This window comes from Cherax quadricarinatus, chromosome 50 (genome assembly GCF_038502225.1).
Source record: "Cherax quadricarinatus isolate ZL_2023a chromosome 50, ASM3850222v1, whole genome shotgun sequence".
In the NCBI taxonomy this organism is placed as follows: domain Eukaryota; kingdom Metazoa; phylum Arthropoda; class Malacostraca; order Decapoda; family Parastacidae; genus Cherax; species Cherax quadricarinatus.
Genome location: NC_091341.1, coordinates 21,685,821 through 21,704,520, shown reverse-complemented (window position 1 = coordinate 21,704,520; position 18,700 = coordinate 21,685,821). Strand labels below are relative to the sequence as shown.

The 18,700-nt window shown below is 41.1% G+C and overlaps 1 protein-coding gene across 1 annotated transcript in view; it reads left to right on the top strand.

Annotated features, from left to right (window-relative positions):
* Positions 1 to 18,700, top strand: part of LOC128695261 (arylsulfatase B) — an 18,994-nt gene extending 294 nt beyond the window's left edge. Inside the window, exons 2-12 of the mRNA XM_070095499.1 lie at positions 3,160 to 3,385; positions 3,628 to 3,791; positions 4,507 to 4,610; positions 5,459 to 5,646; positions 5,964 to 6,040; positions 12,504 to 12,669; positions 14,830 to 14,927; positions 15,111 to 15,247; positions 15,807 to 15,980; positions 16,402 to 17,066; positions 18,140 to 18,700. Of these exons, the coding sequence (XP_069951600.1) occupies positions 3,166 to 3,385; positions 3,628 to 3,791; positions 4,507 to 4,610; positions 5,459 to 5,646; positions 5,964 to 6,040; positions 12,504 to 12,669; positions 14,830 to 14,927; positions 15,111 to 15,247; positions 15,807 to 15,980; positions 16,402 to 17,066; positions 18,140 to 18,312 (2,166 nt within the window). The 5' untranslated portion in view covers positions 3,160 to 3,165 and the 3' untranslated portion in view covers positions 18,313 to 18,700. The remainder of the gene's footprint in view (positions 1 to 3,159; positions 3,386 to 3,627; positions 3,792 to 4,506; positions 4,611 to 5,458; positions 5,647 to 5,963; positions 6,041 to 12,503; positions 12,670 to 14,829; positions 14,928 to 15,110; positions 15,248 to 15,806; positions 15,981 to 16,401; positions 17,067 to 18,139) is intronic.

Below are 18,700 nucleotides of genomic sequence, written 5' to 3'. Positions count from 1 at the left end.
AATTATTGTACAGATATGTACTAGTTTAAAATACGCGAAGATTTCCCCGGATAAAGAGCCAATAAAAGATTTAAAGTGCTGGAAAATGTTCCAAGCATTTGGAATTTACGCTCTGGAAGGGAGACATTTGGAATGTACGCTCTGGAGGGGAGACATTTGGAATGTACGCACTGGAAGGGAGACATGCTTGCTAATATACCCATGGCAGATACTTGAGGGTCAAGGCTCCAGTCTCACATTCTTATTTGTTACTGAGTAAGTACTGGCAAGTCTAAACATTGCGATGAATGTAGTCAGTGTCACTGTACGGGAAATTCACTCCCCACTAATGTGCTTTCCGGAAGCATCTTAAAAAAAATACTATATAACAAGCCTTTTTTTCTGAATGGACTCAAAACTTATCTAAGATTGGCCAACAGATGTTTAACCATGTAACGGAATCACAAAACATCGTACTGATTTCTGATGAACAAAATGCCGTTGTGATCCCATGCCTGGGGCTCAGACTAACAGTAAATACTGTGCTGCTGCCCGGAAGACATCACTGCACATATCTTCATTTTCTACAACATGCATTATGAGATCTTACAATGGTGACAAACGTATGCCAGAGTTCAGAAGCTCTATACTATAGTACATGTTTGAGGTAGTGAATAGACGCGTATAGTGATCTAACTTTCTTGGGTTATCCCAGGTTCTCTACACATGCTGCTATGTATGATAATCTATGTAACTGTATTTGTGTATACCTGAATAAACTTTCTTGCCTCACACTCGCCAGAGGGAGATTGCACAGTATTGAATTTAATATGCATACCGCTCACAATACACCAATGTATATAACCTCCTCTTCTGCAATATGCACACTGCGAGCTTATACCATTGTTATTTTAATCAGTTAGTTTAGTTAGTTTAATATGTTTATTATGCACCCCATACCCATCCTGTGGGCGGTAGTCAAAAGATTACAGAGGTACATAATTGGTCCAGGGACTGGACTCCAAAGTTTTGATAGCTGAGCAAGTTACAATGGTAATGAACTAGATCTGGTCATAATCATGACCAAGTTACAAAGGTAATGAGCTCCAGGTAGAGCTGGTCACTCATGAATAATTGCAAAGGTAATGAATCATAAACACATTAATCATGAGAATTTACAAAGGTAATGAGCTCCAGGTAGAGCTGGTCTTAATCAGTCACAGATAAATTCACGACGAGGCACCTGAGCGTTGTATAACTGGCTTCTCCCCATCAACCAAATTGCCTCACCACATCTCGTCCGGGCAGACATCCAAACCACAGGACGTTGCTCCCTATTCCTTTTGCCCTAACCTTCACCCACTGAAGATATAAGTTTATTTAGGCACATAGTTACAATTATCATGCATAGTGTAAAATTACCTAAGATAACCCAAAAAAAAGTCGGAAAAATATTTTTCCTATGTATGGGATAGGCTATCTTGATTATTATTATAATCATGGGGGAACAGTAAACCCGTAGGGATTATACAGCGCCTGTAAGAGGGATGGAAGATATCCAGGCTCAATTCAGAGAACTGGAGCACAAATACAATTCCTTAGATCAAGAGCCCCTCACCAGCGTCAAGGAACCTCCCTTGAATGGATGGTAGGCTATCTTGAGGAACAGTAATTCCTTAGTAATAGAAACTCCTGCTTTATTGGAACGATATCCTTGAAGCTCCCGTTATTGAGGAGCCTTTGGTGGAATACTTTAAGATATCCTCGGCCAGCAGTAACAGCCTGGTTGATCAGTCCTGGTCTGGTCTCAGACCGGGCCGCGGGGGCGTTGACCCCCGAAACCCTCTCCAGGTAAACTCCAGGTCCTACTGAAGTCTTTCAGCTCAAGCTGACAGATTTTAACATTATGTATGCATCGCATCCTGTGTGATAAAACATAACAGGGAAATATAGAAAGCTGTTCTCACTATCATAGAGAATCGGATAGCAGCACATTGCTGATATATTCGATTTTGCTAAATAAAAAAAAAATGCTATACCCCTTCCACATACCCTAACTAAAGGGGTTGGATGCCAGAGAAAACCTGATAGCCACGATAACCCAACTAGCAATGCTGGTTGATCTTAGCATGTCTGGCAGTACAATTTGTAGGGAGATACGGCGATGCCCATAATTTAATAATGTAAAGTGTGTGGACAGAGAGAGAGTTGTACACTAGTACATTATATCTTGGTGTTCAAATATTCAGTCACTTAGAAACACGTCCTAACAAACATCTCTACGACATTCCCCGTGTCCGACTAAACCTTTACAAAAATACAGTGTATGTCAAAGGCCCTAAAATCTGGAACACCCTACCTGAGAACTCTAGAACTGCAGACACATTTATCACCTTCAAAACTACCATTAGAAAACATCTTATCTCCCTGATACACCCCGTCAACTAACTACACGAATACCACCTGGTGGTTCACACTTACACTCACTCACTCATTTGACCATAAACAGAAATATTAATCTCAATATTAAAATAATGAATCCTGTGATACTCCATTACTGAAACTATGTACTGTGCCAAAACAAAAGCTAAACTCACAAAACTCACTTAGCCATAATACCAACTTAACTCATAATTTGAAATATTTTAAAATTAAGATTTAAACTAAGTCTGCCCGAAATGCCTAGCCATGCTAGGTGTTCTAGTGGTACACTCTGTAATCATTATTTTACTACATGTAAACCACACAATAACCAAATTCTATAAACTCAGCATTGTAATCCTTACAGAGAATAAACTTTGAATTGAATTGAATTGAATACAGGAAATGACAAATTGATTCACCGTTAATAATAAAATATCTGAAATATTGAGCTTATATATATATATATATATATATATATATATATATATATATATATATATATATATATATATATATATATATATATATATATATATATATATATATATTCTGAAAAAATATATAGGGAGGTACCACCTTTATAGCTGGAATGGGGACCCTCATCCTCAGAGAAGACAATAAACGTACCTCAGGGAAACCTCAAGGTTCTCCCCGGAGCTGTTTATATTTATATATATATATATATATATATATATATATATATATATATATATATATATACACACACACACATGGCTTACATCTACCTTCTTTAAGTCCAACATGGCTTGGAGCATGAATCTGAGAAGAATCGTCTGGGTGGTGGTGATGGTCATAACATACACTGCCGCTACCCCCTTAACACCCTCTTCATCATCACCACCACCACCTCCAACGTCGCCAGGAGCACCGCCGACAGCGTCGTCACCAACACCATCAGCTTCGCCAGGAACACCGCCGCCAGTACCACCTCATATTATCTTCATGGTTGCCGACGACCTTGGTGAGCTGGAATACATAGGATCTTTCTCTCTCATAAAAAACATTTCAACTGTTATTTTAACATAATATTACTGGAATAATGTTATGCATAATGTTATTGTTATAGATAGCGTGACTTTGTGTTAAGTGTTAGGTAACCCAGGCTAATGCCAAGTCACTAGCCAGATTAGCGTCAGCTTACACCCAGTAACCTTGAGTTTACCTTGAGCGACATGTGTTGTGACCTAGTGTGACCTTGGGCAGGTTGGAACGACGTGTCGTGGCACAACCCCCAGGTGTTGACGCCACACCTGGAGTCCCTTGCCCGAGGTGGTATCATATTGGAGCAGTCCTACGTCCAGCCTGTCTGCACCCCCACCCGCTCCGCTCTCCTCTCCGGTCGCTACCCCTTCACTATCGGTAGGCAGGTGCGTCTGGGGCCACTTTCCTTCACTATCAGTAGGCAGGTACGTCTAGGGCCACTTATCTTCACTGTCGGGTGAAGGGGTCACTATTTCCTTGACCAGTGGCAGGTAGAGGGACCCGGGATCACTAACCTTCCACTGTCAGCAAGCAGTGGATCATTACATCATTTTCTGTCGGAAGAACAGTTGCAGACTAAGCTATTACTGGGACAATATTTCACTTAAATTGATAAAGTTCTACACAAAGCGAAGCATTGTCCCAGTAAAAGTTTTCTGCAAAGTGTGTTGTCTATAATACTGTCGCCAAAACATTGGGATCCAATCCCTTCTGTTGACAGTTTTTCTACTCCCGGAGCTCGGCCATGGACCAGGTTCGTCTGGTGTTTGCCTGGTCAACTGTTTGCCGTTTACGGCCCGCAGAACCATGTATTTATCACAGCCTGGTTAATTTGGCACCTGGTGAAGATACTTGTTCAGTTTCCTCTTGAAGGCTTCTATACTAGTCTCAGCAGTGTTTCTGACATCTTCTGGTAACATGTTGAATAATTTGGGACTACGAATGTTGATAATATGTTCCCTTATTGTGCTCACTGCGCCCCTGCTTTTCACTGGGCTTATCTTGCACTTCTTCCCATATCTCTTACTCCAGTAAACTGAAGTATACATAGAAACACATAGGTGGAGGAATTACATGACGATTCTAGGTTCTCTCCTTCAGCACAGCGTCCTGCAGCCTGCAGAACCCGTGGGTCTTGACCTGCAGTTGAAGCTCCTCCCGCAGGCGCTGAAGGATGTTGGTTACCAAACTCACGCCGTCGGCAAGTGAGTGTTCATAATGTATTTGTTAGTGACCTTACGCAAACACACAGGTTCATAACAATCATTGTTTTAATTAACCAATATTATAAGTTCTGTTTAAAAAGCACGACATATATACCAACATAAATAATCTGTCGGTCGATAAAGTTTACCCTTCTCAATATCTCTAAAATCTCTTTCATAATTTTTCCCCTTCCCAGCTCTTTACTTTACAGAGATAACTATCTTATCTACTTTATCAGAGGGACACCTGTGTTCCTCCTTCAACTGTTTTTCACCTGATGAGATGATACCTTCATTTCACCCTCTCGTACTCTTCCAATGATTCTTAAGACTCATATTCCTTCCTTCTCTACAACAGGAGCACTTGTTTGATTTGCGAAAAGTAAGTTAGAACTGAGTATGTATGGGACGAGTAGGATCAGTCCTGTGTCCCATCCCCTCGTTAGAGCCATAAAGGACACCCCCGTTACCCCCACACACATACACATATACGAATATAGACATACATGCACACCCACACACCTACCTACCTCAGGCAGCAAATGGATAGATGAGGGCTGGCTAACCAACCCTAAGGAATATCCTCAGGTCCTAAAGTGGGAGGGAAAAAAGCGTTGAGGAGAAAGGCAAGTGCCCTCAGACGCCACTCATCCAAGATTAGTCCTCAGAGTAATAATACACAGAGGAGGGCGATGCCCTAGGGAGGGAAATTTACATAAAAGGGGGCTTGTTAGTGGGAGGGCATTTTACTTTCAGGAGTTATTAGTGAGAAATTATTTAAGTGGGAGGTATTGGTGGGAGGAAGTGTCTGTAGAAGGGTTTACCCTTTCTCATCTTCATCACGACAGATGGCATCTTGGGTTCTGCTCATGGGACTACACCCCCACCATGAGGGGTTTCGACACCTTCTATGGCTACTACACCGGTTCCGAGCACTACTACACTCACTATCGCTCTCATGTCTTTGACTCTAAAATGAACTCCTGTAATGATTCTGATGTGGACTACTGCAGCGACTTGGACGACGCTCCCGGAGGTGAGGTGATGGAGAAAGTAGAGGCCCAGAAGTAAGGTGATGGAAATATGTATACGAGGCAGAAGGAATGGAGGTAGACAAATAAAATGGAGAAATAGGTGCAAAAAGAGGGGTTAGGGAGATTAGGATTCTCTAGAAAGGAGTGAAAGGGGAGAGAGTCACAGAGTGGATGGGAATGGAAGTAGGAAAGTTTTGGACACGAAAAGAAGTGATATGAAACAAATGTCCCAGGAGCTGTAGAGACAGAGATAGAGCAATAAACAGAGATAGAAAGAGAAAGATAAATATATCACCATTAACGCATCTCTTTCACCTAGGTAAGGAAGGACATAACTGGCTGGACTTGAGGAACAACACAACCCCGGACAGTAGCCAGGATGGTGTCTACTCTACGGTAAATTATACACAATACCTTAAAGAGTGTATATATATATATATATATATATATATATATATATATATATATATATATATATATATATATATATATATATATATATATATAAATATATATATATATATATATATATATGTCGTGCCGAATAGGCAGAACTTGCGATCTTGGCTTAAATAGCAACGTTCATCTTGCCATATAGGACAAGTGAAAATTTGTGTATGCAATAATTTTGCCAAAATCATTCTGAACCTAACGAAAAAATATATATATGATTGTGTTTTTTTAGTATTAAATTATTGTAAAAAAATCTAAAATATATTTAGTAGGGTTAGGCTAAAATAAATTGCGCTTGTTATAATAAGGTTAGGTAAGTATCCTAAGTTCCTTTTGGTGCAAAATTATAATTTTTAACATCAACATTAATGAAAAAAATATATCTTTAAACGTATAAGAGAAAATTTTAGAAAGGACTTAATTTTAAATGAGTTCTTGCTAATTGACCAGTTTTACATATTCGGCACAACATATATATATATATATATATATATATATATATATATATATATATATATATATATATATCTTTCTTTCAACGTACCAGCAGTATCCCACCGAGGCGGGGAGGCCCAAAAGAAAAAAAGAAAAGGTTCTTCTTTTAAATTTAGTAATATATACAGGAGAAGGGGTATATATATATATATATATATATATATATATATATATATATATATATATATATATATATATATATATATATATATATATTTTCAACAAGTCGGCCGTCTCCCACCGAGGCAGGGTATATATATGTGTATATATATATATATATATATATATATATATATATATATATATATATATATATATATATATATATATATATATATATATATATATATATGTGTGTGTGTGTGTGTGTGTGTATATAAGGCAGTTGGGATTGATGGGATAAAGTTAGAAATGTTAAAAGCAGGTGGGGATATAGTTTTGGAGTGGTTGGGCTATTATTTAATAAATGTATGGAAGAGGGTAAGGTACCTAGGGATTGGCAGAGAGCATGCATAGTTCCTTTGTATAAAGGCTAAGGGGACAAAAGAGAGTGGAAAAATTATAGGGGGATAAGTCTGTTGAGTATACCTGGTAAAGTGTATAGTAGAGTTATTATTAAAAGAATTGAGAGTAAGACGGAGAATAGGATAGCAGATGAACAAGGAGGCTTTAGGAAAGGTAGGGGGTGTGTGGACTAGGTGTTTACAGTGAAACATGTAAGTGAACAGTATTTATATAAGGCTAAAGAGGTCTTTGTGGCGTTTATGGATTTGGAAAAGGCGTGTGACAGGGTGGATAGGGGGGCAATGTGGCAGATGTTGCAGATGTATGGTATAGGAGGTAGGGTACTGAAAGCAGTGAAGAGTTTTTACGAGGATAGTGAGGCTCAAGTTAGAGTATGTAGGAAAGAGGGAGATTATTTCCCAGTAAAAGTAGGCCTTAGACAAGGATGTGTGATGTCACCGTGGTTGTTCAATATATTTATAGATGGGGTTGTAAGAGAAGTAAATGCGAGGGTCTTGGCAAGAGGTGTGGAGTTAAAAGATAAAGAATCACACATAAAGTGGGAGTTGTCACAGTTGCTCTTTGCTGATGACACTGTGCTCTTGGGTGATTCTGAAGAGAAGTTGCAGAGGTTGGTGGATGCATTTGGTAGGGTATGTAAAAGAAGAAAATTGAAAATAAATACAGGAAAGAGTAAGGTTATGAGGATAACAAAAAGATTAGGTAATGAAAGATTGGATACCAGATTGGAGGGAGAGAGTATGGAGGAGGTGAATGTATTCAGATATTTGGGAGTGGACGTGTCAGCGGATGGGTCTATGAAAGATGAGGTGAATCATAGAACTGATGAGGGGAAAAGGGTGAGCGGTGCACTTAGGAGTCTGTGGAGACAAAGAACTTTGTCCTTGGAAGCAAAGAGGGGAATGTATGAGAGTATAGTTTTACTAACGCTCCTGTATGGGTATGAAGCATGGGTGATGAATGTTGCAGCGAGGAGAAGGCTGGAGGCAGTGGAGATGTCATGTCTGAGGGCAATGTGTGGTGTGAATATAATGCAGAGAATTCGTAGTTTGGAAGTTAGGAGGAGGTGCGGGACTGCCAAAACTGTTGTCCAGAGGGCTGAGGAAGGGTTGTTGAGGTGGTTCGGACATGTAGAGAGAATGGAGCGAAACAGAATGACTTCAAGAGTGTATGAGTCTGTAGTGGAAGGAAGGCGGGGTAGGGGTCGGCCTAGGAAAAGTTGGAGGGAGGGGGTAAAGGAAGTTTTGTGTGCGAGGGGCTTGGACTTCCAGCGGGCATGCGTGAGCGTGTTTGATAGGAGTGAATGGAGACAAATAGTTTTTAATACTTGACGTGCTTTTGGAGTGTGAGCAAAGTAACATTTATGAAGGGGTTCAGGGGAACCGGCAGGCCGGACTTGAGTCCTGGAGATGGGAAGTACAGTGTCTACACTCTGAAGGAGGGGTGTTAATGTTGCAGTTTAAAAACTGTAGTGTAAAGCACCCTTCTGGCAAGACAGAAATGGAGTGAATGATGGTGAAAGTTTTTCTTTTTCGGGCCACCCTGCCTTGGTGGGAATCGGCCAGTGTGTTAATAAAAAAAGGAAAATATATATATATATATATATATATATATATATATATATATATATATATATATATATATATATATATATATATATATATATATATATATATATGCAATAAGATCACAGTAAACAGGTGATTTCAGAATATGCAAAACAACCACTCTGAAAGAATAGAGAAATTCCAAGCGCTTTCGTGACTACTCACATTATCAAGGAACTATGAAAGTAAAGCATCCAAGGAAGGTATATAAGGGGGTCTGGCCAACACCTCACTATCAGATCCCACAACGGTTAAACACCTGATGCGCGCCGACCCAACTGGACAGGTCCTTTGCACAACATTTCCTTGGAAAATTAAATAGCTTAGCCCATTCCATAAACTTTACTGTTGAGTTTGAAGAAAATAACTCAATACCTTTTCTAGATGTTTTAATTATTAAGGGTAATAATGAATTCAAATTTAAAATTTACAGAAAACCTACAAATAACTGTTCCTATGTCCACTATTATTCTTCGCATCAAGATAGAGTCAAACTGTCTGTTTTCTCATCAATGTTTTTGACAGCTTTACGAATTTGTAGTCCTGAGTTCATAGATGAGGAAATATCCAAAATTTATGAAATAGGTAATGATTTAAAATACCCAAGAAATGTAATTGATAAATCTTTTAAAGTTGCTAAAAATACTTTTTACAATAAAAAAAAGGGACAACCAGCCTTATTCAACTAAAAATATGTTGGTTCTCCCTTACCATGAAAACTTGGTTGATATGCCTTCTCTTCTTAAGACTTTTAATATTAAAGTTGTATTCAAAAATCTTGATACAGTAAAAAAAACTTTTGATAAAGAATTCCCCCCAAAATGCTGATGGATGTGTCTATAAGATTCCTTGTAAAATTTGCGATAAAGTTTATTACGGTCAAACTGGTAAAAATCGCGAACTAAGATTAAAACAACATAAATATAGCATTAGAACTGGACAAGATTCCAATGCTCTATTTATTCATATAAGAGATTTTAACCATCCAATTGATTTTCAAAAAAGTTGAGAAAGTAGTATCAAGCAAGTCCATGGTCGACAGGAATATAATTGAATCTTGTTTCATAAAAAGCAGTTTTGACAATAATATGAATATTTCCTTTGGTTTATATAAATTAGATCCATTTATAATTAATAGAATTTGGGAAGAATTTAATAATACACTGGACAAATAATAATTTTAAAAATTTTCTTGGGTAGAATAGTTTGTTGGTGAGTTGTGCAAAGGACCTGTCCAGTTGGGCCGGCGCGCATCAGGTGTTTAACCGTTGTGGGATCTGATAGTGAGGTGTTGGCCAGACCCCCTTATATACCTTCCTTGGATGCTTTACTTTCATAGTTCCTTGATAATGTGAGTAGTCACGAAAGCGCTTGGAATTTCTCTATTCTTTCAGAGTGGTTGTTTTGCATATATATATATATATATATATATATATATATATATATATATATATATATATATATATATATATATATATATATATATATATATATATATATATATATATATATATATATATATATATATATATATATATATATATATATATATATATATATATATATATATATATATATATATATATATATATATATATATATATATATATATATATATATATATATATATATATATATATATATATATATATATATATATATATATAAGGTCCTACGGAGTCTTCGTAGACATTTAGTTTATATTTTAATAATACTGCCTAAATGAAATTATATTATGTGTTCTTAAGTTATCTCTAAATATTTTATATTAATTGTGAAGTGGTCGTTTTTTGCATCGTGTAAATTTGATATTTCTTGGCAACCTGTTACCATCTAAATTGATGTGTCTGTGTCGATGTCTTCTGTGTTAAAACTTGCTCGTCACTGACTTCCTGTGTCACTGTCTGCTGTGTCACTGTCTGCTGTGTCGCTGTCTGCTGTGTCACTGTCTGCTGTGTCACTGTCTGCTGTGTCACTATCTGCTGTGTCACTGTCTGCTGTGTCACTGTCTGCTGTGTCACTGTCTGCTGTGTCACTGTCTGCTGTGTCACTGCTGTATCACTGTCTGCTGTGTCGCTGTCTGCTGTGTCACTGTCTGCTGTGTCACTGCTGTGTCACTGTCTGCTGTGTCACTGTCTGCTGTGTCACTGTCTGCTGTGTCACTGTCTGCTGTGTCACTGTCTGCTGTGTCGCTGTCTGCTGTGTCACTGTCTGCTGTGTCGCTGTCTGCTGTGTCACTGTCTGCTGTGTCACTATCTGCTGTGTCACTATCTGCTGTGTCACTGTCTGCTGTGTCACTGTCTGCTGTGTCACTGTCTGCTGTGTCACTGTCTGCTGTGTCACTATCTGCTGTGTCACTGTCTGCTGTGTCACTGTCTGTTGTGTCACTGTCTGCTGTGTCGCTGTCTGCTGTGTCGCTGTCTGCTGTGTCACTGTCTGCTGTGTCACTGCTGTATCACTGTCTGCTGTGTCGCTGTCTGCTGTGTCACTGTCTGCTGTGTCACTGCCTGCTGTGTCACTGTCTGCTGTGTCACTGTCTGCTGTGTCACTGTCTGCTGTGTCACTGTCTGCTGTGTCACTATCTGCTGTGTCACTGTCTGCTGTGTCACTGCTGTGTCACTGTCTGCTGTGTCGCTGTCTGCTGTGTCACTGTCTGCTGTGTCACTGTCTGCTGTGTCACTGTCTGCTGTGTCACTATCTGCTCTGTCACTGCTGTGTCACTGTCTGCTGTGTCACTATCTGCTCTGTCACTGCTGTGTCACTGTCTGCTGTGTCACTATCTGCTGTGTCACTGTGTGCTGTGTCGCTGTCTGCTGTGTCACTGTCTGCTGTGTCACTGTCTGCTGTGTCACTATCTGCTGTGTCACTGCTGTGTCACTGTCTGCTGTGTCACTATCTGCTGTGTCACTGTCTGCTGTGTCACTGTCTGCTGTGTCTCTGTCTGCTGTGTCACTATCTGCTGTGTCACTGCTGTGTCACTGTCTGCTGTGTCGCTGTCTGCTGTGTCACTGTCTGCTGTGTCACTGCTGTGTCGCTGTCTGCTGTCACTATCTGCTGTGTCACTGCTGTGTCACTGTCTGCTGTGTCACTGCTGTGTCACTGCTGTGTCACTGTCTGCTGTGTCACTGTCTGCTGTGTCGCTGTCTGCTGTGTCACTGTCTGCTGTGTCACTGTCTGCTGTGTCACTGTCTGCTGTGTCACTGTCTGCTGTGTCGCTGTCTGCTGTGTCACTGTCTGCTGTGTCACTGTCTGCTGTGTCACTATGTGCTGTGTCACTGTCCGCTGTGTCACTGTCTGCTGTGTCACTGTCTGCTGTGTCACTGCTGTGTCGCTGTCTGCTGTGTCACTATCTGCTGTGTCACTGTCTGCTGTGTCACTGTCTGCTGTGTCACTGCTGTGTCACTGTCTGCTGTGTCACTGTCTGCTGTGTCGCTGTCTGCTGTGTCACTGTCTGCTGTGTCACTGTCTGCTGTGTCACTGCCTGCTGTGTCACTGTCTGCTGTGTCACTATCTGCTGTGTCACTGCTGTGTTAATATCTGCATTATTTACTTCTTATGCATCCTTCCTAATATATTATCATCTCTTTCTTCATGTTTCACGTCTTTATTCATACACCTTCTTTTTATTCACTACTTTTCCTATCACTTACTCATTTTCTCCTCTAATTTTCCTGCTTTCCCCATCGCCCACTCCCTCTCCTTCTCCCTTCCACTTCGTCCCTTCCACCCACTGCCTCCCTCTCACATACTTACGTACCTGCGCTGCATGCCTCCCACAGTATATGTTCGCGTCATACATTGAGGATCTACTGAGGACCAGAAACCCTGAGGATCCCATGTTCCTGTACGTGCCTTTCCAGAGTGTGCACGCCCCTCTCATGGTACCTGAGAAGTACACAGAACCCTATGTCTACATCAATGACGCCGACCGACGCACCTACCTGGGTGAGTTGTTAGTCATCCCAACTTCCTTCTATACCACCAACACTAGTACAACCCTCACCAACACTAGTACAACCCTCACCAACACTAGTACAACCCTCACCAACACTAGTACAATCCCTACCAACACTAGTACAACCCTCACCAACACTAGTACAACCTCTACCAACACTAGTACAACCTCCACCAACACTAGTACAACCCTCACCAACACTAGTACAATCCCTACCAACACTAGTACAACCCTCACCAACACTAGTACAATCTCTACCAACACTAGTACAACCCTCACCAACACTAGTACAACCTCTACCAACACTAGTACAACCCTCACCAACACTAGTACAACCCTCACCAACACTAGTACAATCGCTGCCAACACTAGTACAACCCTCACCAACACTAGTACAACCTCTACCAACACTAGTACAACCCTCACCAACACTAGTACTCTCAGTAGTAGTAACCAGTTACCAGTAACCACTGTGCCAGTTGACTCACAACTCCCACATGATAGTACAACCCTCACCAACACTAGTACAATCCCTACCAACACTAGTACAACCCTCACCAACACTAGTACAACCCCCACCAACACTAGTACAACCCTCACCAACACTAGTACAACCCTCACCAACACTAGTACAACCCCTACCAACACTAGTACAGCCCTCACCAACTCTAGTACAACCCCCACCAACACTAGTACTGTCATGTGGGTTTTCGATACGTGGATGGGTAAAAATACTCACGTAGGCTGGTAGTACGTATAATATAATATATATCGGGAAGTATGGGAAGCGCCAACAGCCGACCTGCCTCTCTCTGCTGCCTATCTACGACTGACCCATAGTGCCTACGGGTGAGGGTGTTTGAAATCCTGCTATGGTCAGCATCAATATGAATACAGTCAATGATTCACACAGACGGTTGGTAGTGAGTCATCTACTGGTACACTGGTTACTGGTAACTGGTTGCTAGAGGCAGGTCGGCTGTTGGCGCTTCCCATACTTTCTGACATATATTATACGTACTACCAGCCTACGTGAGTATTTTTACCCATCCACGTATCGAAAACCCACATGACAGTACAACCCCCACCAACACTAGTACAATCCTCACCAGCACTAGTACAACCCTCACCAACACTAGTACAACCCCTACCAACACTAGTACAACTGCCACCAACACTAGTACAATCCTCACCAGCACTAGTACAACCCTCACCAACACTAGTACAACCCCTACCAACACTAGTACAACCCTCACCAACACTAGTACAACCCCCACCAACACTAGTACAACCCTCACCAACACTAGTACAACCCTCATCAACACTAGTATAACCCTCACCAAAACTAGTACAACCCTCATCAACACTCGTACAACCCTCACCAATACTAGTACAACCCCACCACCACTAGTACAACCCTCACCAACACTAGTACAACCCCCACCAACACTAGTACAACCCTCACCAACACTAGTACAACCCCCACCAACACTAGTACAACCCTCACCAACACTAGTACAACCCCCACCAACACTAGTACAACCCTCACTAACACTAGTACAACCCTCACCAACACTAGTACATCCCCTACCAACACTATTACAACCCTCACCAACACTAGTACAACTCTCACCAACACTAGTACAACCTTCACCAACACTAGTACAACCCCCACCAACACTAGTACAACCCTCACCAACAAGAGTACAACCCACACCAACGTTAGTACAACCCCCACCAACACTAGTACAACCTCCACCAACACTAGTACAACCCACACCAACACTAGTACAACCCCCACCAACACTAGTACAACCTCCACCAACACTAGTACAACCCACACCAACACTACTACAACCAACACCTACGCTAGTACAACCCCCACCAACACTGGTACAGCCATCGTTACATCATCATTTATGTCTTACGTCCGCCTGATTTCAGCTATTTGCACCCACCCATTTTGCTTGCAGAGGTCGAGTCATTGCTCTCGGTCCTACCTCTTCTAATGACCCTTATTGGATTCACTCTTCTGTCTTCGTGAGCCCTGTCATACCTCTTCTTAAAACTATGTATAGATATTGGCCCTGCCACTATGCATGTGTGGGTGTGTGTATCAGAGTACCAGGTGACAGTTGTGTGTGTTGCAGGCATGGTAAGTGCCATGGATGAGGCAGTGGGACGGGTGGTGGAGGCACTCAAGATCACTGGGCACTACGACAACTCCGTCATCATCTTCACTACTGATGTTAGTTTTAAAGTATCTTATGTATAACTATAGATATATGTATATCTATACTGATATGGGATAAAGGATAGCTTTAATTCAACACTGTATTATGTAATTCACGTATAAGTTGAAAGGTTTAATTAGTTGAAGCTTAATTCACGCACGATGGACGTGAATTTAACAGAAATTTCAATGTACCAGAACGGTGGACCGACCATCCACGGTGCCAACAACTGGCCTCTTCGGGGACACAAGGCTAACCTGTGGGAAGGTGGCACCCGGGGTGTGGCCTTCATACACTCACCGATCCTCCCCAACCCCGGCACCATCAGTCACCAGTCAGTAACACCTGTGGACTCAAAGATTTTTTTCCTCACAAGAACCCACTTACAACGTCCCAATTTTTTTCCTCACAAAAACTCACAACGTCCCATTTTTGGCAAGAATTTTTCTTCTAGGTATCCCCCCAAAAATTAATTGTAGTTTCTGTGATTTTGGTTTGAGGTCATCGTCTGGTTTGAGTCATAAATCAAGAAACAGCAGTGGTATCTAGATGAATATCTTTGAGAATGATATTTATTGCCTAATATCTTTTAGAACGTTATTTTACTAGTCAATATTTACTCTCAGTTACTCTCTAAAAGACTATAATAATTTTAGTTGTTTTTTTTTTTTGAGCCCTGATCGCTTTTAGTTTCCCCTGCATAGCTTAAATTAGCCGGATATGTTACTATTAATTATTTAATTATCAAAGTTTTGTCTAAGCCAGTCAGGATCTAAATCCCAATTTTATGGATTCAGTAAAAAATATTTGCCGCTTTTGGCCACATGGCTTCAATTCCTATGTATTTTTTCTCGCTACACCTCGACCTGAGTTGACCACGTATGTATGACCAGGCTGGTGCACGTCACTGACTGGTACAAGACGCTGGTGGGCCTGGCCAAGGGTGAGGCTCCGGAGGACATTGACGGTGTGGATCAATGGTCCTCCTTCGTGGACTCGGCTCCCCCGCCCAGGACACACATGATATACAACATAGACAACACTACACAATTTAAAGCTGCCGTCAGGTGAGACTTGTGTTCTTCGTTTGACATTGATACTTATATACAAGAAGTGCAGCTCACCTCCGGCAAATTCATATAGGTAATTATAATGTGATGATTAAGACACATGTGCAATAGTTGGATATTTTTATTATTGAAACGTCTCGCCTGCACAGCAGGCTTCTTCAGTCAAATACAGAGGCAGTAGGTATTTTATACTATTTTTAACACTTATAAAATGATGAGGTTTTGGCTAAATAATTTTAAGTTGAATATTTTCGTCATATCTTCCTGAAAACTGTACTAAATGTATGCAAGACTGTCATCATATTCAGCTTTGTCAGTTGCAAACCATCGCAGTTTATTTTTCAAAAATATTTGCAATTAGTTGCAGTGCCTCTCTTATTTTAAGATAATTTAACATTGGTTGGTTTTCTTTATGCAGGATTGGCAAGTACAAGCTTCTGGTAGGATTCCCTGGCAAAGGAGAATGGACACCCCCTCCAGAACTCAGACTTAACACTGTTGACGCCCCTCTGGGCCAACCAAATGAGTCTCCGCCATCGAGACATCCTGGCCAGGGTCCTGTACTACCTCAGGTTTTACTTCCAACTGAGACAGAGGATCCTAAAGATGGTCAGTTGGAGAAAGATTATGATGTATTAAGTTCCTCTGATAGTGTCAGGCGGAAAGGTGTTAAATCATCTCTAGAGGACCGAGCATTAAATTACCATCAAGCCAACAGCTCCAGTAAAATCAGGAAATCCAGCCACAGGCACTTGATCTCTACGAAGAGAATGGATGCGGGCCCATTCGTGTTTATATCCACCGTTCCAAAGTCTCGTGCCAGCAATTCATTATCTATAGACATTGACGCCGATATTGACGCAGCAGACATACTTTCACTGCAAGATAATAAAGGCAAACACATCGAGAGTGCACAAAGTAATGGAAGGGACACTAAAGACGCTAGAGAAGGCGAAAGAGATGTTAAAAGAAAAACTATAAGCGATAACGTATGGACGCAAGAGTTGGACGTTGCCATACAGGAGTTGTTGCTGCAAGTTACTAAAAAGAACGACACAGAGATTAGACTCTACAATGTTGAGGGTAAGTACCATCAATGACTTAGATCCTTGCAGGTAAGTGCCGGGTTCTCATGTACCTCTTTCATGACTATCAGTGACTATACATCCTCGTGGCTAAGCACCGAGCTCTCTACACAAATAACCGGCACATAAGAGAGAGGAGCTTACGACGACGTTTCGGTCCGACTTGGATCATTTACAAAGTCGGTCCAAGTCGGACCGAAACGTCGTCGTAAGCTCCCATCTCACATGTGTGGGTTAATTGTGTATTGTTCCAGTCACGGTATTGTGCCTTTTTGCTATTTTCCGAGGTCTCTAGTACCTCTCTCACAACCATCAATGACTATACATCCTCGTGGGTAAGTATTAGGTTTACTTGTGTCACTCGTGACAACAAATGCCTCTTCATCCCTGAGAGGAGGAGGTGGTGGCTACTTTGCATCACTCACACTCAATATTTCACGTGACGAAAGTAATTTGATATACATAACAGATTCTGGAAAAATAATTTAAAAGTTGTTGTTATTTTTTACGATTTAATTATTATTATATATGTTAGTAGGACGATATGGGCAGATTTCATTTCCTCCTTACCTCTTTCTGAAAGAAGAAGGTAAATTTCGCAAGGTCGTTTTGCCAGAGCTGATTAATTTCTCCTTCTCCTCTTTTCCAAAGACTTTATTACAAGAAAATGTTGATAGCTTCAAACAGTTCATAGCTCAGTGGTAACACATTCGACTTACAAGCGAAGGAATCGAGTTCAATCCTGGGTGGGTCGACAATGAGGTATGTTTCCGTTTATCTCTTGATTTTGTTCACATGGCAGTGAACAGGTACGTAGGCCCTCCAGCCAGCTGTTGTGAGCTTTGAAGTGAGCTGCGTTGGGATAGCAGATTTTAGCTTGTAAAATTCGCCGGTTTGAAAAAGCAGTTTAGATTTCTATAAATTCATGCAACTATTTTTGCGTGTACAGTTTGAAACGGTTTTGAAGGAAGTAGAAGTTCAATGAAGATAATGTTAGGTGGATCATATTAATAAAGAAATATCTGCATATTAACATATTCAGCCGCCTATGACCTGTTCCTCCCCCATCAGAGGACCCGGAGGAACGAGTAGACCTCGTGTCGGTGCACATGGAGGTTGTGGAGGAGCTTCTTCAGTACCTCTTGGAGGAGTTACCACGGTACGTGCCTGCACACATCCTACCTGAGGTGCCCGAAGCCAATCCTGATAACTTCGACGGTGTCTGGTCTCCAGGATGGTGCTAGTTCCTCTAGGATGGTGTTATTGCCTCTAGAATGGTGCTGTTGCCTCTAGGATGGTGCTGTTGCCTCTAGGATGGTGCTGTTGCCTCTAGGATGGTGCTATTTCCTCTAGGATGGTGCTAGTACCACCGTGATGGTGCTAGTGCCTCCAGGATGGTGCTAATACCTCTGAGAAGTTGTTAGTGGCTCCAGACTAGCGCAGTTACCTCTGCAAAATCTCTCAGTAACCCCAGGGTGAGACTAGTGCCTGCAGAATAGTTCTAGTAGCTCCAGAATGTTGCTAGTAGACCTCGGGTCTGGCTTCTCTGTATTTCTAAAACTTGTTTGGTATAATTTTAAAATCTTAATTGTGCGTTGTGTTTTACTGGCTAAAAATAAAAAATTTATTCTG